Raw genomic sequence first — 24,203 nt, forward strand, 5'->3', positions numbered from 1 at the left:
GGGATGGGTCCTGTGGAGAATCAACAGTGTCTTGCAAGGCAAGTATCTTGGGTTAGGCCATTACAGTTTCCTGAGGCAAAGCAGGATTAATCTCTTCAAACTTGGTGAAAGGACTGCTTCTGCTGGAAAAGAAGACTCAGCAGAATGTCAGGGTTCAGTATCCCCAGCTTCCTCAGGATCTGCCCATATGTCCCCATTCCAGTCTTCAGGATCCCATTACTTCTCAGTCAACACCTTCACGGTACCAGCAGACACCTTGTGAGGCTGGAAACTCAACTTGGGTTGTAATTTAGCCACCTGCAGGGTGAGACTGCGGGTTTGGCTTAAGGTAATCTCAGCACTGTGACAGGAGATAAAGGCTTCTTTCAGGGAAGCTATTGAAACTTTCAGGTCGTTTATGCAGTGCTTAAACTGGGAATCTGAATCCCTAAGCTCATCCTTTTCTTTCCCCACTTTGTCTACTGTAATTAGGAGCAGCCAGTCAAACTCCTTATACTTGTTACACAGAAATGTTCTAAAGTATCGAATTCAGTCACCTAGAACCTTACCTCTTATAAGTATTGATTAGGAGGATCCAATAGTTATATTATGAATATCTCTTTTACCACATCTTGTCATGGAAAATGCTCTCTGGAGAACCAATTCCAGAAACCCCAGAGCCAATTCAGAAAACATACTTAGAATTCTGTTCTTCCAGAGCTATTCTTGATACTAAAGTCCGTATTATTCTGGCTTCTGTAGAGAAACAGTCAACAGGCTATCTGTGTCATCTTTGTACCTATATCATCTATTTACCTGTCTCTCTACCTACGGGACTTATTTTAAGGAATTGACTCATGTGATTTTGGAGGCTGGCAGGTCCACGATCTGCAGGGCAGGCCCACAGATTGGAAACTCAGGCAGAATTTCTCCCTTGCATTCTTGAAGGAGAATTTATTCCCAGAGCAAGCACAAGGGGGAAATAATGAAGATTGCATTAGACATCAGGGAAATAGAAAACCAAAAAATAACAGAGGAAAAAAAATAGGGAAAGACAATGTAAGCAAAAGGTGGTCTTCAAGAAGATTAACAACAATAGTAAACACAAATATTTAGCTAAGATGAGCAGGAAAAAAAGAGAGAAGACACAAATTGCCAAAATCAGAATTGAAAGAGGGAACATCGCCATTGACCCCACGGTATTAAAGAGGTGGGAATACTATGAACAGCTTTGTGCCAACAAACTAGACAGCTTAGAAAAAATGGATTTATAGCTTCAAAACAATGCCTATCGAAATTCCAACAGTATTTTAAAAAGAAGTAATTGGCAAGCTAATTTTAAATTCTACATGGAAATTCAAAGGACCTAGGATAGCCAGAAAAAAAGAAAGAGAACTTATACTACTTTGTCTGAAAATTTACTATAAAGCTATAATTATCTAGTCAGTCTGGTACTGGTGTAAGGCTAGGCATGTAGGTCAATGGAACAAAATTGAGATACAGAAATAAACTCTTATGGTCAATTGAATTTCCAGCAAAGCTGCCAAGGCAGTTTAGTGGGAGGAAAGGATAGTCTTTTCAACAAATGATGCTGGTATAATTATATACTTATATGCAAAATGATATATTCAGATCCTTCCTCATGCTATACACACAAAAAATAGCTCAAAGTGGATCATAGGCCTAAATATAAGAGTTAAAATTACAAAACTTCTGGAAGAAAACATAGGGAAAAAGTCCTCATGACCTTGTAGTTCTTAGATATGACACCAGAAGCATACTCCGTCAAAAACGTAGAATTTGATGTTATCAAAAGTAAAAGCTTTTTCCTTTCAAAAAAAAAGAGAAACTATTAAGAAAATGAAAAGACTAGCTACAGATTGGGAGAAAACATTTGTAAATCATATATTTGATAAAAGCCTTGCATTCAGAATATATAAAGAACTTAAAACTCAACAAAAAGAAGACAAACCTAATATTAAAAATGGAATAGATATTACACCAACTAAAGTATATGTAGGGACTTCCCTGGTCATCCAGTGGTTAAGACTCTGCACCCCCAGTGCAGGGGACACAGGTTCAATCCCTGGTCAGGGAACTAATATCCCACACGCCGTGTGGTGCGGCCAACAGATTAAAAAAAAAAAAAAGTATGCAAATAATAAACACATGAAAATATTATTGACATTATAAATGATTAGGAAAATACAAATTAAAACCAAATGATATACCTCTTTCCACAACAACTAGAATGGCTATGACTTAAAAAGACAGGGATTTCCCTGGTGGTGCAGTGGGTTAAGAATCTGCCTGCCAGTGTAGGGGACACGGGTTTGAGCCCTGGTCTGGGAAGATCCCACATGCCGCAGAGCAACGAAGCCTGTGCACTACAGCTACTGAGCCCAAGTGCCACAACTACTGAAGCCCACGTGCCTAGAGCCCGTGCTCCGCAACAAGAGAAGCCACTGCAATGAGAAGCCCACGCACTGCAATGAAGAGTAGCCCCCACTCGCTGCAACTAGAGAAAGCCTGCACGCAGCTACAAAGACCGAATGCAGCCAAAGAATAAATAAATAAATTTATAAAATAAAAAGACAATATGAGTGTTATAAAGATACAAAGAAACGCAAACCTTCATACATTGCTGGTGGGAATGTAAAATGTCACAGCCTCTTTTGAAGAAAACTTGATGTTTCTTAAAAAGTTAAATATATACCAAATATTTAGATGTTTAATATTATCCATCTTTTGCAATCTCTTTCCAAAAATATAAGAGAAGGGAACATATTCCAATTCATTCTATGAGGCCAGTATTACCTTGATACCAAACTAGACAAGACCATTACAAGAAAATAAAACTGTAGGCCAATTGCTTTTATAAATCTAGATCTAAAATCCTCAACAAAATACTAGCAAACTGAATCCTGCAACATATAAAAAGAATTATATACAAGTGGAATTATCCCAAGAGTACAAGACTCATTTAACATCTGAAAATCAAAAATTAATATATGATATTAATAGAGTGAAAGACAAAAACCACGTGATCGTCTCAAATGCAGAAAAAGCATTTGGCAAGATCCAATGCTTTTTGGTGAGAAAAACACTCAAAATCTAGAAATAGGAAGGAAAAGTCTTCAACTTGATAAAAGGCATCTACAAAGACCCCTCATTTAATGCCATACTTAATGATAAAAGACAATGCTTTTCTCTTAAAATCAGGAGCGAGAAAAGAATATCTACTCTCTCCAGTTTTACTTAACAATGCATAGCTGGGGCAGTTGTGCAAGAAAAAGAAAAGGCATCCAGATTGGAAAGGAAGGAAAATTATCTCTATTCATAGAAGACATGATCTTGTATGTAGAAAATTCTAAGAAAACCACTAAAGACTTACAAACAATGATTTCAGCAAAGTTATAAAGTACAAGGTTAATACTTAAAAATCCACTATATTTCTATACAGAAGAAATGCCAAATTCAAAAATGAAATTAAGAAAATTCCATTTACAATAGCATCAAAAAGAATAAAATGCTTAGGGATAAGCCTAATAAATGAAATACAAGACTTGTACATTGAAAACTACAAAACTTCAATGAAAGAAATTAAAGAATATATAAATAAATAGAAAAACACTCCATGTTCTTGGAATGGAAGATCGTTGTGAAGATGACAGTACTCTCCAATCAATCCACAGATTCAATGCAATCCCTATCAAGATGCCACAGGCTTTTATTTTCTTTTTGCAAAACTTGACAATTCTGATCCTAAAATTCATGTGGAAATGCAAGGAACTCACAATAGCCAAAATAATCTTAAAAAAGAGAACAAAGTTGGAGACTCACACTTCTCAATGTCATAACATACTAGAAAGCTATAGTAATCAAGACAGTGTGGCATTGGCATAAGGATAGATACATATATCAATGGAAAGGAGTTGACCGTCCAGAAACAAACCCTTACATTTATAGTTAATTAATTTTTGACAAGGGTACCAACACGGTTCAATGGAGAAAGTACTTCTTTTTTTAACGAATGGTGCTAGGACAACTGGATTCCACATGCAAAAGAATGAGGTTGGACCCCCCCCACCTCACACCGTATATAACTGAAAATAGACCATAGACATAAATGTAAAAGCTACATTTTTAGAAGAAACAAAGGAATAAATCTTCATGACCATGGGCTAGGCAACAGTTCCTTAGATATGGCACCAAAAGCACAAGCAACAAAAGTAAAAATAGATAAATTGGACTCCATCATTTTGTGTGATAAATGATGACTTTATTGATCACTTTGTTCTTCAAATGATATCATCAAGAAAGTGAAAAGACAGCCCATAGAATAGGAGAAAATATTTGCTAAGCATGTATCTGATAAGACACTTGTACCCAGAATACATAAGGAACTCTTACAACTCAACAATAAAAGACAAATAAGTCAATTGTAAAATGGCAAAGGATTTGAATATACATTTCTCCAAAGAAGATATACAAATGGCCAATAAGCCCATGAAAAGATGCGTGGCATCATTAATCATTAGGGAAATACAAACCAAAACCACAATGGGATACTACTTCATAGTCACTAGAATGTCTCATATCAGAGTGACAGATGCTAACAATGTTGGCAAAGATGTGGAGAAATTGGAACTCTCATGTATTAATGGAGGGAATGTGAAATGATGCTGCCATTTAGGAAAGATTTTGACAGTTCCTCAAAAATAGAGTTACCATGTAGCTCCGATGCATAATGCCATGAATCACTTCAGTGAAAAGTAAACTATTCCTGATTCGCATTATACCTCCAATCATCTGTCTAAACTTTAAAATAGTGACAATAACAAGTGTTGGCAGAAACATGAAGTAACTCTTACAGGCAGTAGTTGGTACAACTGCCTTGCAGTACTCTTTTGTTTTTTTTAACATTTTGTGAGAATTTGTTTTTATTTTTATTCTTTTTTTTTTTTTTTTTTTGCGGTACGCGGGCCTCTCACTGTTGCGGCCTGTCCCGTTGCGGAGCACAGGCTCTGGACGCACAGGCTCAGCGGCCATGGCTCACGGACCCAGCCGCTCCGTGGCATGTGGGATCCTCCCGGACCGGGGCACGAACCCGTGTCCCCTGCATCGGCAGGTGGACCACCAGGGAAGCCCCTATTTTTATTCTTTAAATATTTTGTTTATTTACTTATTTGGTTGCACCAGGTCTTAGTTGCAGCAGGTCAGCTCCTTAGTTGCAGCTCACTGGCTCCTTAGTTGCGGCAGATGGGCTCCTTAGTTGCGGCATGTGAACTCTTAGTTGTGGCATGCATGTGGGATCTAGTTCCCTGACCAGGGATCGAACCTGGACCCTCTGTATTGGGAGTGCAGAGTCTTATCCATTGCGCCAGCAGGGAAGTCCCCAGTACTCTGTTATATACTAGTACTAAATATATGTAAAGCCTGTGACCTAGCAACTCTGCTCTTTGTTATGTATATGTACAGAAGATTTAGTGATTATGTCAGGGAAAAGATAGGTAAAAGAATGTTCGTAGCAGCAGTACTTCAAAAAGCGTCAAACTTCTAGATATAACACAAATGTCCATCAGTTGTAAATTTGATAGATAATTTGTGTTATGGTAATACAGTGGGATACTAGGCAAAACACTTATGGTGATAGATGTCAAAATGTTGGTCCCCTTGTGGGTCTGGGGGCCTGTTGGGGTGCTGGAAATGTTCTATATCTTGATCTGGGTGGTGGTGAAACGTGTATGTATGTGCGTGTGTGTATATAAACACACGTATGTGTGTGTGCGTGTGTGTGCACACATGCTTAAAATTTTTTTCTGAGCTGTGAATGTATTTATATATTTTACTGTATGCATTTCATAACATAGTAATAAAATGTGAGAATAGATTTATGTATGTGTTTCATTTTGGAAACATAAACACAGATGCACAGCCTAGAAACTTATGAAAATCCTTCTGAAGAACAAAGTTGAAGAGACAGGGAAGGAGATGGAACTTCCCTGAGTTTGTCTTTTCATGTAGTTTTAATTTTTGAATAACATTGATGTTTTAAGTATTCAAACAATAAAATTACATCAGTAAGGATGGAAACAGTTTTTAGGAGATAGTAGCAGAAACAGAGGTGTTGTTGAGTAATTTCATCTTCTGGTTTGCAGCTTCCAGCCTCCCTTGGCATTGGTTTGGGGTCATATGACTAATACTGGCCAAAAAGCTTTAAGAAGAAGCCTTTGGGCTAGAACAGAAGAGGTGATTTTATTCCTCCATGTGTTCTCTTCCTTTGTTTGGCAGTCATAGAGGTCACATGCTGACAGCATGGAGCCAGAGGACGGATTCATCCCTGTATCTCTAAGTCACCAAGTGGAGCACAGCTACCCTGAACTTGTGTTTCGAGAGTGAGAGTGAGTCTCGGCTTTCATGTGGGGACTTGTTTGTTGCCTTGGCATAGCCTAGAGAAGATGTAAAATTGAGCTGATTTGTTGAGAGTGAGGAGATATAGTGGCTATTTTAGGGACGTTGGGGAGAGTGAGATAAAGGTTTTCTATACTCTTCAGAAGAATCAGAATAGAACATTTATAGACGGTTAGAGCTGGAAGAAAACTAGAGACATTATCCTTTTCTTTTCATTTTAAAGACAAAGAAACTAGGACCAGAGGGACTAATGATTTTGTCAACATCACATAACAGGTTAGTGGTGGAGACAGGATTACAACCCTCATTTCTGAGACCTTGAGAATAGTCTCAGGGTTAGGCTACAACTACTTTACAGAGCAGCTAAACATTTGCTTTAGGATATCGTGAACTTCACTTCCCTGGTGAAGGTTCTAGATGGGAATAGCAGTTATCTGAGCCCCTGTCAATTGTTTGCCCCCAACTATGAAGTCACAACAGAGCCCCCCTTTCATTTCCACTTAACTGCCCTTCCACCTAGGCAGTCCACTATGGGTGACTTGGGAAAATCAGGAAATACGCTTCACAAGAAATGGTACTTGTACTTTTTACCCTTTACCTCTTATTGTTTGGATTATTTTTTGTGATTTGAATCACTTGTGTAAACAAAGTAGACACAAAAGTAAAACGTCCTTGTTGAGAGTTTTGCTCCTCCATCTTTGATGTTTTCTGGGTGGACAGGCCCTTTCTCCCCATTTGTAAGAGGAAGAATAAGAAATGCTGTGGCATGGTTTGAACGAATGTCTAGAGGGCCCAGGTTATTTTGTTACAAATGTATTCTTTTGACTATAAAATCTCTTTCTGCTTCAGCAGTGCTCAAGAGTGGGTGACCAGCCATAAGCCTCCCTTACCCTCCATAATTTCTATCTTTGATTCAGTAACTTCCCTCTTGTATCTTTCTCAGGCTCATATCCTGACTGCCCACCTCCCACCTCCATTTCTGAGCTGTGGGCATCACTAATGTGGACACTTCCTCACCTTTCTTTTCTACACTCTGACCCTGGGGATTAAAGGAGGTCATTGTCACATCATCATTGGCCAGCCAATCAGGTGGGCACCTCCCTCCAAGGACCTCCTTGTGCCAGAGGAGTTCTCAGCCTGCTTCAGTGGAAGGAGGGAGCCACGAAGGAGGCCTGGTGTAAGTCCAAAGATGATAATTACAACATGGATTGTGTACATTCTCGCCCGGAAAGGTGCCGGGTTCCCCTTCCCACCGAAAGTCAGTTCGGTAAGTGGGGCTGGTGGTAGCCACGTGGAAAGTGTGTCAGGTATCGTTTCCCCTCTGAGCCCCTGCTGCACTTCTGGAGAGAAGATCTCACAGTGCTAACTGTGGATAATGGAGGAGGGGCTGGGTCTCTCTGTATTCTGAGGACATCGACTTACCACTTTGTTGCAGGACGTGGAAGTTGTGGAGAGCGAGGCTGTGTCTGTAGTACAGCACTGGTTGAAAAAGGTGAGTGAGATTCCTCTGGGACTCAGGGTACCACAGATTGTAGAGGGCTGGCCTCAGTGGGTGCAGGGAGCTGTACGTCCCTCCCCCTACAACCAGGAAACCCAAGCTCATTGCCCACCAGCCTGCCTAGAGCCGTGTCTGATCCACCACATGTCCGGAAGGACCCGGGCTGTCCCCTCGCCAGAGACGGGCTGGCGTCACCACCAGCCCCGCCCTGCTTCTCAGGCACACGGGAGGGGAGGGGGTTTCAGATGCGTGGCCCCACTGCAGGGTGTCTCAGGAGGACCTTGGGCCCATGACTTACTGAGTCCCTGGAATTCCACAGGAAGGTAGCAGTAGACGAGCTAATTGCAGGAACTGTGCGATACAGCGTGTTTGTGTGGGCACGCATGTGTGTGTTGTGATGGGGAAGAAGAAACGGGAAAAGGAAGAGGAGGGAGAATAGGGGCCAGATAGAGTGACACTTTCTGAGGGAAATTGCTTGTCTTTCAGACTGAAGAAGAGGCTTCCCAGGACATAAAGGAGAAGATGTCCACCAACTGCCCTCCCACGCATGGCCAAGATGTACATGTGACCAGAGACGAGGTAATGGAACCTTTGAGTCGCCCATCCTGGGGAGGGGGCAAGGGGAGGGGAAGGGGGAGGTGGGTCCTACTGCAAAGGGTCCTGGGCAAGTGGGCAGAGCTTGTCCAGGCTGGGCTCCACCCTGGCCGTGGGGTCCTTGCTGGGCAGTAACCACTGGACTCCACCCGGATTTCCTAGGTGAAGCACCACCTCTCAAAGTCTGGTTTGTTAACAAACCAGAGTCAGGAGGTCCTGGAGGAAAGAACAAGAATCCAGTTCATAAGATGGAGGTAAAGCATCTCATCTGCCCCAAGCTAGGCATGCTGTGGGGAGGGGGAAGCAGAGAAAGCACAAGCCCCCCTCTTTGGGATTACTGGCCAACACAAACCCTCGGCCCTCCTTCTCTAGAGACATTGACTCCTTTGAGTTTTTCAGCCTTACTTTGGGGTCTCTTTTTTTTTTTGTCTGCATTGAATCTTCGTTGCGGTGTGCGGGCTTCTCATTTCTCATTGCGGTGGCTTCTCTTGTTGCGGAGCACGGGCTCTAGGCATGGAGGCTTCAGTTGTTGTGGCACCCAGGCTCAGTAGTTACGGCTCGCGGGCTCCAGAGCGCAGGCTCAGTAGTTGTGGCACATGGGTTCAGTTGCTCCGCGGCATGTGGGATCTTCCCAGACCAGGGCTCGAACCCTCACTGCCAGGGAAGCCCTTGCTTTGGGGTCTTAAGGGAATATTTTTGCTATTTTGAAAGCCCAGCTCATTGCTAAATTTTAAAATGACTAGAGGGGTTGGAAAACTGGGCTTGCTTACCATTTCTTAAATGCTTCTGAATAAATTTCAGATTTCTGTTGTTTTTGCACTTGATTTGTCCAGAAGTGGCTGCACTTTAAAGAGACCTACTAGAGAATGGACTTGAGGATGTGGGGAAGGGGAAGGGTAGGCTGTGACAAAGTGGCATGGACATATATACACTACCAAATGTAGAATAGATAGCTAGTGGGAAGCAGCCGCATAGCACAGGGAGATCAGCTCGGTGCTTTGTGACCACCTAGAGGGGTGGGATAGGGAGGGTGGGAGGGAGGGAGACGCAAGAGGGAAGAGATATGGGAACATATGTATATGTATAACTGATTCACTTTGTTATAAAGCAGAAACTAACACACCATTGTAAAGCAATTATGCTCCAATAAAGATGTTAAAAAAAAAGAAAAGAAAATAGGCTCATAAAGTGCAAAAGCCAAAGCCCTCGTCTTGGGCGGAGGTGAGAGGAGGTTTCTCAGCCCTGAGGCTAGAATTCTGTGCTCCACAGTAGCTGCTTTGTCAGCCCCAGCCTGCACAGACCATCTACACTGCCACCACCTCTCCTGGCTCTGAAGAGCAAGACTCCAGGCAGGGGAGCTGGGCCTGGAACCTGGCTCACTGCCTCGGCACACGCTTCCCTGCCTCCTTCTGGGATGGTCTCTTTTCCCAGTAGAGTCATTGTGGGATTCCACTGGGCTTCCCCCCTCTGTGAAGGAGCCCCCTCTCATCTCTGGACTTGACTTCCTTTCTGTGCCCCCATCGCCAGCTTTGCTGTCTCCTATCAAGGAAGATATGTTTCTCAAGAAATTTGTTTTTGCTTCAAGATGTACAGTTTTCCTGTGTTTACCCCTTCCAGTGGCATTAGCATTTTAAAAGAGGATTCAAATGCTCAAGAATTGCATAAGAGGAATGGTCTAATTTGAGGCCTCCCTGGGAAAGGGTCTTTTTGGATGGAAGCCGGCCAAGGTCGCCCAAATCATGAACATTGGTGACTGTCCCCCATCCACCGCCCTGCATGTGGGAGGCTTGTCCTCCCCTGACCTGGCCACGCTACCAGCTCTAGCTGTTGCAGTTCCTTGGTTTGGACAATCTGAACGTCATCCTCTGGTATTTTTTAGAGCTTGGCTGTGTAGCGTAAGTAGGTTACAGCTTTGGAGACATGGGACAGAAATCAGTCAATTTTCTACATACAAGTTCTCCACTCTTGGTATTCTGTGGAGATTTTAGACCAATAAACTCAGCCTGCTTCTCCCTCCAATCCACTGATTTTGGTATCCTCCTATTAGTTTCATTAAGTACGTAGTCAGGGTTGCATATCCCTTTATTAAGCACCACTGAATGCTCATTTATATGGTAGATGTGTACTGGCCACCTGATGTTTGCTAGGGCCTCTGGAAGAGAGAACAACATAAACCAAGTTCCCCATTTGAAAGGATACAAGTGACCTGGGTGGAGAAGCATGTGAGCACTGAAGGACATGTTGGGGACACCAGTAGGAGGGCACAGTAGGGGGCCGGGCTGCACAGGTTCTCGGCTTTGCTGCCTAGGCTTCAGAAGGGTTCCTAGCAGGACGTTCACCTGGGCTGACCCGTGTCTGGGCAGGGACTGGACACACAGGAGCCCGAGCCAGGTAGGGCCTTCCACACGGGCAGGAGCCTGGCACCTTGGCCAACCCCGTCCAGCCTCTGTGTCCCCTTCTTCTCGGAGGCATCCCCCTGTCCCCTCAGGCCCTCTGTCCTTTCTTCTCTCTCTCTTTGGGCACTGACCAGCTCCATTTTATATGAGCCATATTCCGGAGCACGTTTGGGCTGCGGGTCCTCATAGGCGGTATCAAAGCTGAACTCACAGGGAAAACCCCAAAGCACCTAGAGCAAGGCATTACCCAGAAGGCACTGTCAAGCATGGGGTGGTCCAGTGGGCACAAGAATGGTGGTCCAGTGGGCAGGCTGCTTTTCCTGGAGTGGAGGGTTTGTGAGGGTTTGTTGGGGTGTGGAGTTGGGAACGGCATGAAGTGGACTGTGGTGAGGAAGGCAAGTCCAGAACAGTGAAATAAAACAAAAACAGCAGCAAAGAGGAGCCTGCAGCTTCTTTGTGACAGAATGTTCTAGAAGGATCTCTAAACCATAGTGACTGTGGCACAATGCTGATGATAGAGAGCTGGTGACGAAGCTGGAGAGGAATTCAGACTCCCTCTGTAACTCTAGCAAAGGCTCATAACCTCTCCGTCTCCTTGACTCTCCTTAGGACCATTTGCTACCTGCCCAGGATCATTGGGGGGCTCAGGGGTACTTGGTTAGTAAAAAGAATGCTTTGTGTTACTGATACAAGGAGGGTGAAGGTGCAGCTCAAAAGCTCATGGTGACAGGGTCAGAGCTATGGTCCCCCGTGATTCCAACCCTGGAGGTTCCACGGTGACTGGTTAGAAGAGAAGGAACCTGGGAACCCCAACGTCTGATGGTGTTTTGCAGCCATACCCGTATCTTCCAAGTGCCAAGCGAGGTGAGAAATGATGCCATGCGAGAACGGATAGAGCAGGTGAGACGAAGGTAAGCGTTTGAGAGGAGTTGATTCGTGTCCTAACTGGGGGCAGGTGGGTGGAGTGCTGCTGGCCTCTCCGTGGGTCTCCCTTAGCTCCAGCCCTGGGCCCGGCCAAGCCAGGGGCCCTTCTGGGCTGAGCGCCTCTTCCCAGGACTCAGCTCCTGGGCCTAGGCTCGGGCTGCCGGCCCACCTGGCCCTGTGCGACGGTCTGGGTCTGTGCTCTCGGGGGAGCTCTGCCGCCCTGTGGTCTCCCCACTGCCTCTCCTCTCCTCTCCTCTCCGTCCCCTGCAGCATATGCCATCTTACGAATGAGGCATCTCAGGAGCTTCACAAGAGCAATTCCTACTCAGACTGCTGAGAGCAGCAGGTGAGAGGGCTGACAGGTGAGGGGCCGGGCCAGAGGACGGCCTCCCTGGGCAGGGAGCCGGCGCACTGGGTGGCGCTTGAGAATACCAGTGAGGGGCCTGCACCTGGGCCACTGGGGGTCGGGGAGCAGGCAGCTGCCTGAGGCTCCTGCCACGCCTCTTAGATTTCCAGAAGGACTTGGAGTCAAGGTCAGGTTTGCGTCTCTGAGTCTTCACTGTGGGGTCGCAGACCAGTGCTTCTCAGTTGTCCACGGGCCCCGGGGTCTCAGGGGCCGGGCGGTCGAGGCTGTGGTGGGACCTGCAGCTCTGGTCTGGGTGTAGCTGCTGCTGGTCTGCTGACCCCTCTCTGAGTCACAGGGTCACACAGCACTGGGGTGGGAGGGAGGGTGCACAGGTTTTGGCCCAGCCCCCGATCAGGGCCGTGACCTTGGGCCGTGTGGCCTCTCGGCCTGCACACGGCACCAGCGGTCATGGCAGCGGCTGTTGGTGCTGCTCTGGAAGGTGGCATGCCAAGGCGTTGCCTCTCCAGGAGGTACCTGTCCGGGAAGGGTTGCTGCACCCCTGCCACGCAGTAGAGACCATGCTGATCCTCGTGGCGGCTGATGGGGGGCCACCAGCATGCTTAGAGGAGGGCCGTGGAGGTGTATGCTAGCAGTTATTGAGCGCCTACTGTATGCCAGCTCTGCTCAAGACACTTTGCCTAGGTTTCTCATCTGACCCAAATGACTGTAAGAGGAGGGTGTGGTGGTGCAGCTGTACTCACAGTAGAGGTTAGGCCACCCTGGGGAGCAGGTGATGGCTTTCTTCCAGCTCCAGCGTGGGCCATTGCTTCATGCCCTGGTGCCTGTTTCCTGACTTCAGGACGTTGCCTTGTGGGCCATGGGGTCCAGCACGTGGCAAGCGCCATGTCAGTGGTTTGCTAACGTCAGCAGGGATGAGGAGTCGGGGGTGCCTGCTGGCACCTCTGTGTTTGAAGGTGCAGAGCCAGGCTCCCGCACCAGCTCTGCCTGACACCACCCCTCCTCCTCGTGGGTCTTCCCACTCCTGCATCCTGCTCTGAATGTCGAGAGCAGCGGGCGTAAGGAGGCATTGCCAGTCCTGCCTGTCAGCCTTCGCACATTTCCGTGATGCGCCCCTGGGCATTTCCCTGCCTCCCAGGTTGATGCCCTTCAGGGTCAAGGAGCTGCCTGTGTCGGAAGGATGTCCAACCCCCCTTGACCTGAGGAGCGACCACACCTGGGCAGAAAGAATCCAGTGAGTGAGCCCTTCCTTGTGACAGTGGCAGCACTGGAGTCTTCTTGCTGAACTGCTGATAAAGAGATGCACTATTTAACCACCATCCCAGCCTCTGGTGTGAGTGCTTTGCCATCATTCATTCATTGGACCCTGAGCACGTCACGGGCTTGCCTCTGGGGACACAGGCTCTCAGCCTTGCGGGGCGACAGCTGACAGGCCCCTACCATTGTGTGAAGCAGGCTAGCTGGGGCTCCTGGGGTGTTAGGGGCAGGGCTGTGCTGGGGCAGGAGGACTTCCTGGGGAAGGCGTGGCATGTCTATTTCACTCAAGTATTTTATGTTCATTTACTCCTCCTCTAGAGCACTTCCTTTCCTTATGTAGACCCATGTTTCTGACCTACATCCTTGTTCCTCCTGAAGAACTGTTAACATTTCTTGCAAGGCAGGTCTGCTGGCAACAGTTTCCTTTGTCTGAGAAAGTATTTCCATTTCATTCTGAAGGCCAGCTTTGAAGAATACAGAAGTCTAGGGGTTTTTTTCCCCCCCAACACTTTGAATATTTTGCTTCACTCTCTTCTTGCTGGCATGGTTTCTGAAGGGAAGTTGGATGTGTTTTTATCCTGCTCCTCTCTGGGTAAGGTCCCCCCACCCCAGCTTTCAAGATATTTTGTGTGTGTGTTTGATTTTCTACAGTTTGAATATACGTTCAGGTGTAGATGTTTTGGTGTTTATCCTGCTTGGTGTTCTGAGCTTCCTGGATTTGTTGTTTGGGGTCTGTCATGAATTTTGGAAAATTCTCAACTATTATTACCTCATATATTTTTTCCGTTCTTTTTGTTTCTTTCCTGGTGTTCCCATTACTCAAATGTTACACCTTCTGTAATTGTCCGCCAGTTCTTGCATATTCTCCTCCACTTCTTTTCGTTCTTTTTTTTTTCTCTTTGTTTTTCGATTTGGAAAATTACTACTGACGTTTCTTAAACCTCACTGACTCTTTCCTTGTCCGTGTCTAGTCTGCAGATGAGCCCGTCAAAGCATTCTTCATTTCTATTTCAGTGTTTCTTATTTCTGGCATTTCCTTCTGATCCTTTCTTGGGGTTCCCATCTCTCTACTTATGTTACCCATGTGTTCTTGCATGGTGTCCACCTTTTCCACTAGAGCCCTTAGCCTATTTATCAAGGTTGTTTTAAATTCCCAGTCTGGTAATTCCAACCTCTCTGCCATGTCTGAGTCTGGTTCTGATGCTTGCTCTATCTCTTCAGAATGTATATTTCACCTTTCATCATACCTTGTAGTTTTTTGCTGAAAGCCAGGTAAGATGAATGAGATAGAGGAACTGAGGTAGACAGGTCTTCAGTGTGAGGTTTTATACTTGTCTGGTTAGGGGTCAGGCTGTGTTTACTCCTTCCAGCAGCTGTGGTGTCAGAGGCTAAAATATCCTTTCATGTCCTTGCTTTTTGTCTTTGGGTTTCCCTAGAGATTCTCCTGTAATCCTCTAACTTGGCCTTGGTCTCAGTTAACCTGTGCGCCTGGCCTGTGACCTTCACATATGTTTCTCCCCCAACTCCTACCTCAGGAGGGACGGGAAAGTGGGAGGGGGCTACAGTTGAATATTTTCCTTCCCTCGGCCAGGTAGGCTCTGGCAAAATAGTTTTCCTTGAGAGCAGGCCTTTGTTAAGGAAAACAGAATGCTTAAGACATATTTCAAAATGGCTATTTCCCCCTCCTCTTGCTGGGAGATGGGGGTGGGGGAGGTTTCTCTGACCTTCACTGTGAGAACCTGGTGGGGTTCCTTAGGTCCTTCCTAAGACTGGCCTCCTGGACTTGTTAACTCTCAAGCCTGTCCACACTGAGTTACCAGTAGTCCATCAGCTATAGTTTAAGCCTTGCTCCCTGGCCCTGGTTCCTGGAGGTTCTGCTCTGGTACATTGTGAGTCTCTGTATCCACCTGTCTGTCTCTCCTAGTTTCAGGTCAGTGGTTTGCCCCGTGACCTTAGTTCTCTGATGGATCTGGGAAGAGTTGTTGCTCTTCGGTTTATTCAGCTTTTTCTCTTATTGCAAGGACGGGTGAGGACTTCCAAGCTCTTTACACACAGACCAGAGACTGGAGGTACCGTCTCACATTTACTGAGTGTCTAGTAGAATAACAACCAGTGTTTGGTGACCTCTTAGCACGTACCAGAGACTATAAGCACTTAACCCAAGCAGCCCTCTGGTGTAGGTACTTTTATTATTAGCGAGGAGACCACGTAAGACCACGAGGTGGTTACCTTGACCAGAGTCACTTTGCGATAGAGGAGTGATGGAGCCCAGCCCGGCCTTCTGGCTCCAGGCCCCCCTTCCCAGCCACTTTGTGTGTGGGCCCTCGGCTGGGCTGGGCTGGGGAGCATGCAGTGAACCAAACCCCCGTCCCTGTCCTGGTGGAACTTTTGGGTTGACAGGGGAGACAAGTTTTAGACTACATTAGTCACAATTTTCTCAACTACCATAAAGGAGTACTATGTATAATGGGAACTTGCCCTGATCAGAGAAGAGAACTGAGATTGACTTTCGCTTATTTTAAAATCATCACCTCATTTTGCAGGTGAAGAACTGGAAGTTCAGAGAGGTTAAGTGGCTTTCCTGATGCCACACAACCATTAGATGCATGGCCAGGATTGGAATGCAGGCCGTCTCAGGCCATACCACTGTGCAGTACGCTGGGGTGAGGGGTCGTTCTGGTGGACAGTAGTGGTGGTGGTGGTGACCTTGGCCAGCCCGACACTGTGGAGGGGAGGGGGTAGAGGTAGGATGGGTCCTTAGCCTCTGCCCCACTATATCTAGAGGTCAGGAATGCCTGCGCTTCCTTCCCATCACTGTCCCCTCCCAGCTTCCCTCTGCCTGTTCACGTAGCTGAGGAGGGGAGTGAGAAGAGCGGCAGTAGGACTGGCCAGGCGGGGGCTCCAGGACAGGAGGAAAAGCAGCAAGGCTGCTCTGGCTGGACAGGAGCGGAGGGAGAGGGGCCCGGGCCAGGCCACGCGGTGGGGCCCCAGCAGAGGTGGGAAGCGCAGGAGTGTTACCTGTGGAACCGGGCTGAGGTGCAGGTTGGGGGCGAGGAGCCCAGGAGGGGTCCCCAGGGAGCGAGGGGATGGGCTTGAGACAGGACGGAGGTGACCTGGTGTTGGTGGCACCTGCAGAGTAGGGAAGGAGGGATGTGGGGACAGCTGGCGACAGGGGTGCACTGTCCAGGAAGGGGTCTCATGGGGTAGGCTCAGTTTGGGTCCTGATGTGGCCTTGCATGTGATGTCCAGGAGGTGGATGGACAGACAGGGCTGGGCTGGAGGGGTGGCCCCTGAGAGTGCCTGGGGCAGGACCAGGCTGACCTTGGCGGGCAGGGCTGCAGTCCAGACCTCGGCAGGAGGATGGAGGGAGGGAAGAGGTCCACGGGCCACTCTCTGCAGTCCCAGAAGCTCTGCCTTCCCGACCTCTCCTCACGCTCCTGGGGAGGCGCCAAGAGACGCTCAGCTGGCCAGGCCTCTCACCCTCAGGCTCCTGGATCACAGTTCAGTGAAGGGACAACACCTGCTCCACAGTCCAAACTGAGCGCCAGTTCTGCCGGAAACCACCAGATGGTGCCATTTCCATGCAAAAACAGGTTTCCTGAAGGTGAAGCCTGTGTGCGACTCAGGGTTTAGATTTTATTGCCACTTGGGAAGCATGAGCAGACGGGAGGCCTTTGAGCATCTTAGTTTAATGATGACTACAGTGCACGTCCACATCCATGAACTATGGTAGGGCTACTGACTCAAATGAAGCGTCCTGAGCGTTTACGTGCAGCCGTGAGCGGCTCCCCAGGCGAACATTCTGTGGCGTCCTCAGGGGCTCAGGGTGGTGGAAGGCCGACAGGCACAGACATAACTCAGGGTTGTGTGAGCATAGACGGGAGAGCAGAGGAGGGAGTGGCCTCTGCTTGAGAGAAAGTGTGGACTTCCCTGAGAGGGGACATTTAGCAGAGGCTTCTCCAGGCTTCGGCAACGAGGAGGGGTCTTCTAGGCAGGGGACACCCCTGTGGGAAGGTGTGGAGGACAGTTAGGGACGTGGGCCTGGCCCTGAATGTCTGGAAGGCAGGTTGTGGTGGAGATCACAGCAGGAGAGGAGGTGGGTAGCCTACAGGTGTGTGCAAGAGAACCCCGTGGAACCTGCCAGGGTACCCGAGGAAAGGAGCCAGACGTGCGTGCTGGCCGGGGGCGGGGGGCGGGCAGTGTGCCCTCGGCTCCAGCTTCAGGCACCTGGAGGAGCAGGGGCGCTGTAGCCCTCGGGAAGGAAGGGAGACCGCAGTCCTGGGCCCGGCTGGCCCACCCTCTCGCTCAAGCATGTGGAGTGTGCGGAGCGAGGGACCTGGATTGGTGTTGTAGCCGCAGCTCCTCCAGACCCTGGGTGGAAATGAAATCATTAAGTGGCTCAGATGGAGTTTTGTTCTGTGCATGATTAACCCCAGGAGGGGAGTTTGGGAACAAATATGCCTCCTCTACCTGTATTACAGAGGGACTGAGCCACGGTAAATTAAAAGAAAATCACTGGCAAATTTGGGACCAGTCAGCTGTGACCAAGCCATTAGTGTAGTTAAATGAAGCTGAAAGAGCTAATAAAGGCTTTGTGGGTCATGGATCCTTCCGGGAGGGGAGGGTGGGGCGAGGGGGGGCAGGTGGGCGGGGAGTTGGTCCCCATGCTGCACATGGCGGCCTTCCCTGGGACTTGGCGGAGGTGCTGCTGGCAGTGGGATGTATGTTGTTTTCTAACGGGGAACTTAATTCTAGGAAGAGACAGGACCAAGACCCAGCCTTGGCCTCTGGTGTCTCAGAAGACAGACTGGGTCTCGGCAAAGTGGAGCCTTGGGACACGGACGTGGGAGCAGCACCTCCTGAGTCTGTCGCCCAGAGTGAGGTGCGAGGGGCCCAGCGTCATGGGGACCCCCAGGACGGAGGCCTAGTCTGTGCCCTGGATGTCCACCGAGAGCTGGGGTGGCTCTGGTCCATGCCCAGAGGAGGGTGTTGGACGCCCAGCCAAACCAGGAGCTGAATGTGGGGCGCCAGACAGGGAGGGGATGGGCTCCCGCCTGTGCAGGCGAGTTCTGCAAGCTCCTAGACCACTCCAGGGTGCAGGGTGCGGGCGCCCGTGGCTGGAGGGCAAAGCGGGAGCTGGGCTTGGTTCTGTCAAGGAGGGCGGGCCCCAGGCCTGCAGGTGCAGGGGCCCCAGTCAGTGGGCTTTGCTGGGGTGGGGAAGCCTGGGGGGTTCGAGGGGAAGATGGCAAAGGCTGTCTGTGCGGCTGAGCCGCCCTCCCTCTGCTTCGCGGTAGCACTGGGAGGGCGGCCGGCTCAGGTGCTCCCCCCGCCTGTGGAAGGGATGCCCTGCTGGGCCTCAGGTGAGAGTGTGGGCCTCCAGGTTTGCAGTGCCATTTCCTAGTGCTCCCCTCGGAGCCTCCACCCTTGCGGGGCTGTCACTTGGGGCGCCCTCCTAAGGCAGCTCTCTGTGGGTGGGCCTGGAGGCCCGCGAATGAAGGGCTTGGTCCCAGGAGGAGCTGTGTGGTGTGCGGGGCCCCCGAGCCAGGAGCTCCCGCCTTCCGGCGGGGGGAGATGGCAACCTGTCACTCCCAGAGGGACTCTCAGCCACTGCCCCCAGGAGTTGGTGCTGGACAGTGGCAGGCCCTGGGTGCATCTAAAGATGCTGGGGCGCCAGACAACGTCTGGTGAAAATAAAGCTGTTGGGAGCGCTTCTGGGAGCCGGTGTGTGAGGGGTGTGTTTTCAGACCCACGCATGGTCGAGTCAGGCTGGCCCCTCAGGTGGGTGAGGTTTGCTAGCTCCACGGGCTCTGGAGACCTGCCTTGGGGACCAGCTGGACCCGGGGACGCCCCACACCCTGGGGAGGGACCTTCTCTGGGCCCGTGTGCCAACTGAGGAAAGGTACTTCCTCTGGCCTTGAGCTCCCTTGGGGTCTGGGGAGAGAGGCACCAGGCTTAGCCTGCTCCAGGCGGGAGGGTGATGCGGTGTCCTGTGTCCAGCAGAGGGTGCTGTTGCCCTGGTATTGCCAGCTGCCGGTGCCTCTGATCACACTGTCCATAGTGCACACCAGCTTCCAGCACCTCCATCAGCACCTGCACTCAGCTCCTCTGCCCACTCAGGGCCCCTTGTCTGGGGAGCAGGCAGAGGACCTCAGGCCTTAGTTTTATGGGGGAGGAGGCCCCTTGCTCTGTTTGGCTGCACAGGCAGAGGCTGGAGGAGGGCGGTCACCTTCCTAGTCCACAAAGCCCAGTCCCTGCCTGCACGCCACTCGGGGCTTCCAGGGCCCCCTTCACGAGGGGAGGGATGGGGGCTACGCAGGGCATAGCAGCCAAGGAAGGAGCGTCACTGTGAACAGTGCTGGGCCTTTGGAGTCCCTTTTCAGGACCTAAGTCCTGTGTCCACTTTGTGCGAAGCTGGTGGGCGTCAGAATCCCACCAGAGTGCCAGGGCACTTGTTAACAGTGGACATTGCTGAGCACCACCCGACTCATTTTACTGGGTGGCCTGGGGAGGGAGCCCAGGAACCTGCATTTTTATGAGGCCCATGCAGGTGGTTCTGAGACAGCTGTCCTCAGGCCCTTTGTTGGCAGAAGAGAATCTGGGGACTCCTGGGTCAGCCTGGGAGGGAACGTGCTGCTCTTGTTGCTGCCTCCTCTACGCGGTCTTTGGCCAATTAGCATCTTTGGCCAATTAGCTGGTGACCACCCAGGGGCATCCTGCTCTGCTTTGGTCCCAGAATTAACAAAAGGGAGAGAAACAGAGACAAGTCATGCAGAGCGTGGTTCCCCCGGGCCCTCTTCAGCTCTAGTCCCTTCCACACCCTCACTTTCCTGCCTCTCTCACCTTTCATCCCCCGCCTCCATCCAGGGCCCCTTAGGTTTCTAGCGCTTTCTGAGTACTTCCTGGAGGGGGTTGTCTCTACTTCCTGCAGGGGAGACGCTCAAGTGTCAGCCTGGGGTGTGTGCGTTTCTCTACGCGGGTCTCCTGTCATCAGGACCAGTGAGGCCTTGGGAAGCAAAGGGTGCACCCAGGTGCTTTCCTTGGGGCTGGCACTGTTTCGGCTGCCTTTTATGGGGCCATTGCCAGCTCTTGGGGAGGGGGGCGGGCCACAGCACTGAGTCCCTGCTCTGCCTTTGCTGGCTGTGTGGCCATGGCTGAGTCCCTTAGCTCCTCCAGCGGTGGGCTGTCCCCTCTGTCAGGTGCGAGTGTCCCTCTCAGGGTGGCGGTATCAGAGGTGGCAGAGCCAGCACGCAGTCTGTGCTGTGTGCCCTCCCGCCCCTCCCTGCCCTCCGCTGCTCCAGCATGTGCAGGAGTCCTCGGGCAAGTCAGCCCAGGTGTCTACACCCCCTTCCCCGCACTGCCCTGGGGGTGGGACTGTCGAAGCCCTGCCCAGAACCGATGGTGGTCGTGTTGTTGGAGCGGGGAAAGCAACTGTGATTTGATTGGTACTTTCTCTCCCTCCTGCTCTCTGTGCCTGGCCAGGACTCTGGGGTCCAGCTGGTCTTGGGTCTTGGCTCTGAGACCTGGGTCCGGTCGCCTGGACTTGGGAGCCACGTAGGAGTCCCTCAACAAGGTGTGTTGAGGGACTCGAAGACTGGGCTGACTGTGGCCCTGGGCTCATGGGTAAAATGGGAGTCAAAGTAACTCTGAGCAGGGCCAGAGCAAGGCACCTGCAGCTTCTGATGGTGTCCTGCACGCCGCTGAGATCCCAGGGATGTGGATACAGTCAGTGCAGCACAGAAAGAATGGTAGCTTTCCCTTGCCTCCAACTCTCAGGGGTCTTTTTCATCAGAAAAGCTGTGTTTCCATCTAGGCATCCACCACCCTGGGCTTTGAAGGAGTGGGGAGAAGCCTGGGGGATGTTGTCAGTGACCAAGCGTAATTTCGCGACAGGCAGAAAGGCCCACGAGAGGAGAGGAGGAAGCTGCACTGTGGGTCAAGGCGGCCTCCCTGCCAGACCCCCAGATCTGAGACCCTCCCAGCTTCAACCCCAGGACCCTCCAGGTTTTGCATCGGGAAGATCGGTTTGGACAAACATTCCTCAGTGAGCAGGTGGTGGGCAGGATTGTATGTATGTCATTCCCGTCTTTCTTTGGTTCGTGCATTTCTTTACTTCCCAGAGTTATTGTGAATGATGAGATGGGGCCTCCAGTTTCTCCTAATCCACACCCCATGCCCATTAGGTCAGACCCAACCCTCCCAGATGGTGAGGGCCCTGCTTGTCCACACGCCAGTGGGCTGTCCTGCAGGCTTCATCCTTTCCTACGACTCGGTGTGGACCTTGGGTCTTCAGGCTGGAATGCCCCCCACCCCAGTCCCTGTCCTGGACATTCCACTCGCCCTTTGAGGCCCAGCTCAAATGCCACATCCCCTAGAAATGTTTCCTCTTTCTCCTTGCTCCTAATTTGCTAATAGGATCATGTTTAGTTCCATATCTCACTGTCTCTCTCTTTAGCATAATTTCTTTTCATACTGTATTTAAATTTTTTTTTTTTTTTCATTTGTGGTCCTGTCAGACTTGCTAGATGGTAAGATTCTTTAGGGCAAGATTGATGTTTTGTTCATCTTCGGTAGGTGCCCAGTAGGGGCTGAGCGGATGCAGTGCAGCCTAGCCGACCCCCTGGAGATGCAGACCCTGGCTGGCCCACACCCTGTCTGCGGTACTGACCCCTGCGTCTCTCCACAGTGCCCCTACCCACCACCGCCCCCGGGCGTGGAAGGTCTGACGTACAGACCGTGGGCCTCCTCTCCGAATGGAATCTCTCATGGGTGTGTGAGGCCCGAATGAACCCCAGTGGAGGAAGCATCTCCCCAAGGTCACTGGGGTGAGGGTCCCTGTAGCGATGAACAGCCTTGGGGGCCGTCCTCTGGGATTGCTGTTTACATTTGTCACTGAACACGAAAGGCCGTCTAAGGAACACAGAGACTGATAGAGCAGACGGGCATGAACAGCTCTCGCAGACTTCCTCCTCTCAGGGGCCTCTCTCGTTCTCTCTTCCTGTCACCTTCAGCATCACAGGCCCCATCAGGGCTCCTGCTCTGTTGCCAGGAGTAAGCCCTCTCCTGCTCTTCACGGACTGGGTACAATGACAACAAATACAGGCAAAGAGGCAGAAGAGTTCCCCAGAGAAGGACCCTCGGTGTGGGGTCTTGCGAGTTTTGGTTACTTGGACATGATCCCCTGAGTACGGGCCCAGTTCCCTCCTATCCCCCCACCCTCGGTCACCGCAGGTGCTGCTGGACGTGAGCGGGTGGCTGTATGAGTGGCCTCCTCCATCACTGCGGGACGTCTCTGACCCTAGGAGTCCTCTTTGAATTGTATTTCTTAGAATTTAAGTTTTCCTGTGGTAGAAAGAACACCAAACTTGAAGTCCCAGCTCTGTTACTTTCCAAATGTGTCTAATCAAGGGCAAGTGGCTTAATTTCTCTGAGACTCATTTAAAACATTTAAAGAATACACACACACACACACACACACACACACAGATTTCTGCTCTGCCTGCCCCGTAGGGGGTTGGGAGGCAGTCTGAAGACTGAAGCAGGGCTCTGAGCTGCTGAGAGCAGGCACCTTCCCAAGGACAGGGACGGCCGCCCTGTCACAGCTGCCTCTCCAGCAGCAGCCGGGTGCTGGGCACGGGCAGGTGTTGAGGAATGAACGAACGAAGGCCCTGGAGAAGGGTCCAAGCTGGATGCGAGGCTGTGAACGTGGTGGGTGACGACAGAGAGGGTGGCAGCTTGGAGTCCATTTTTCAGGAGATGTGAGGACAGTTGGCTGAGGGACAGTGTGTCTGGAGCGGACAGTGGGTGGGGTTCCGTAAATTCCCCCAAGGCTTCAGCTGCATCCCCTTACGTCTCACTGGCCAGGAATGGCACAGGGGAATTCAGGTTCTGTGATTGTGTCAGGGCAGTGGGTGGCTCATCCCTGGGCCTGGCTGCATGGCTGTCCCCCCAAATGAGGTTCTGTTACGGGAAAGAAGAGTGGAGGTGGCGGCTGGATGGGCGGCATGCAGCGTCTGTTTCAGGACGGGGAGAAGAGAGCGTATGTGTCTGTGGCTACGGCCGCTCTCTGTAGGGTGGGGTGGCGCCGGGGCAGGAATCTGCCCGCGTGTCCAACTGTGGTGAAGGGGGCAGCAGGGGATGGCGGCAGCAACCCTGGCTGTTAGCCAGCGGGGCTCTGGTTCCTGTCCCGCTGGAGGCTCGTTTGTGACTTTGTGCTGTTAACTTCTTGGAGTCTTTATAAATTTTTAAATTTTATTTTGAAAGGATCATTTGTTGTGCTGACTCCCAGGGTTAATGCTGATGGTGACGGTAACGAGCATCACAGCAGCAATAGGTAACACCTACTCAGCCTTTGCTGTAAGCTCGGTCATATCGTTCACTTCTCTCAACAGCCGTACGCTGTTGTGCTGCCAGTACCCACGCTTCACAGAAGACGAGTCAGACACGGGGAGGTGAAGACACTGGCGCAAGATGGTAAAGGTCGTACACGGAGGGGCCAGGACTGTAGCCTATACTCTGTGGCTCCCAGCCTGCTCATTTAACCATTAAACACCGCCTCTAAGTGCGTGAGATTATTATGAGGATGAAGCATGAGAGCAGCAGTGATGACTCCTGTTGTCTGTTGAGCACATTTTGTTTGCCAGGCACTCTTACAGGATCTGACTTAAGAGTGGTGGGTAAAAGGAGGTCCTAGCTCTTCCTTCTAGTGAGGGCAGGGGGTGGACAGTAAGCAAACTGATAGATAGATGATAGATAGTTAGACAGGTAGATGGACAGATAG

General features: G+C 50.2%; 1 protein-coding gene across 1 annotated transcript; it reads left to right on the top strand.

Moving 5' to 3' along the window:
• The first annotated feature begins 7,504 nt into the window (after window positions 1–7,504).
• On the top strand, window positions 7,505–13,488 carry SPATA19 (spermatogenesis associated 19). The gene is made up of 7 exons (XM_029209597.1): window positions 7,505–7,660; window positions 7,829–7,885; window positions 8,378–8,470; window positions 8,648–8,739; window positions 11,715–11,792; window positions 12,076–12,151; window positions 13,323–13,488. Exons 1-6 carry the CDS (start codon window positions 7,583–7,585, stop codon window positions 12,140–12,142), a joined length of 465 nt encoding a protein of 154 aa, XP_029065430.1. The 5' UTR covers window positions 7,505–7,582; the 3' UTR covers window positions 12,143–12,151; window positions 13,323–13,488.
• The last annotated feature ends 10,715 nt before the right edge of the window (window positions 13,489–24,203 follow it).

This window comes from Monodon monoceros, unplaced genomic scaffold (genome assembly GCF_005190385.1).
Source record: "Monodon monoceros isolate NGI ecotype Baffin Bay Population unplaced genomic scaffold, NGI_Narwhal_1 Super_Scaffold_7, whole genome shotgun sequence".
NCBI lineage: Eukaryota > Metazoa > Chordata > Mammalia > Artiodactyla > Monodontidae > Monodon > Monodon monoceros.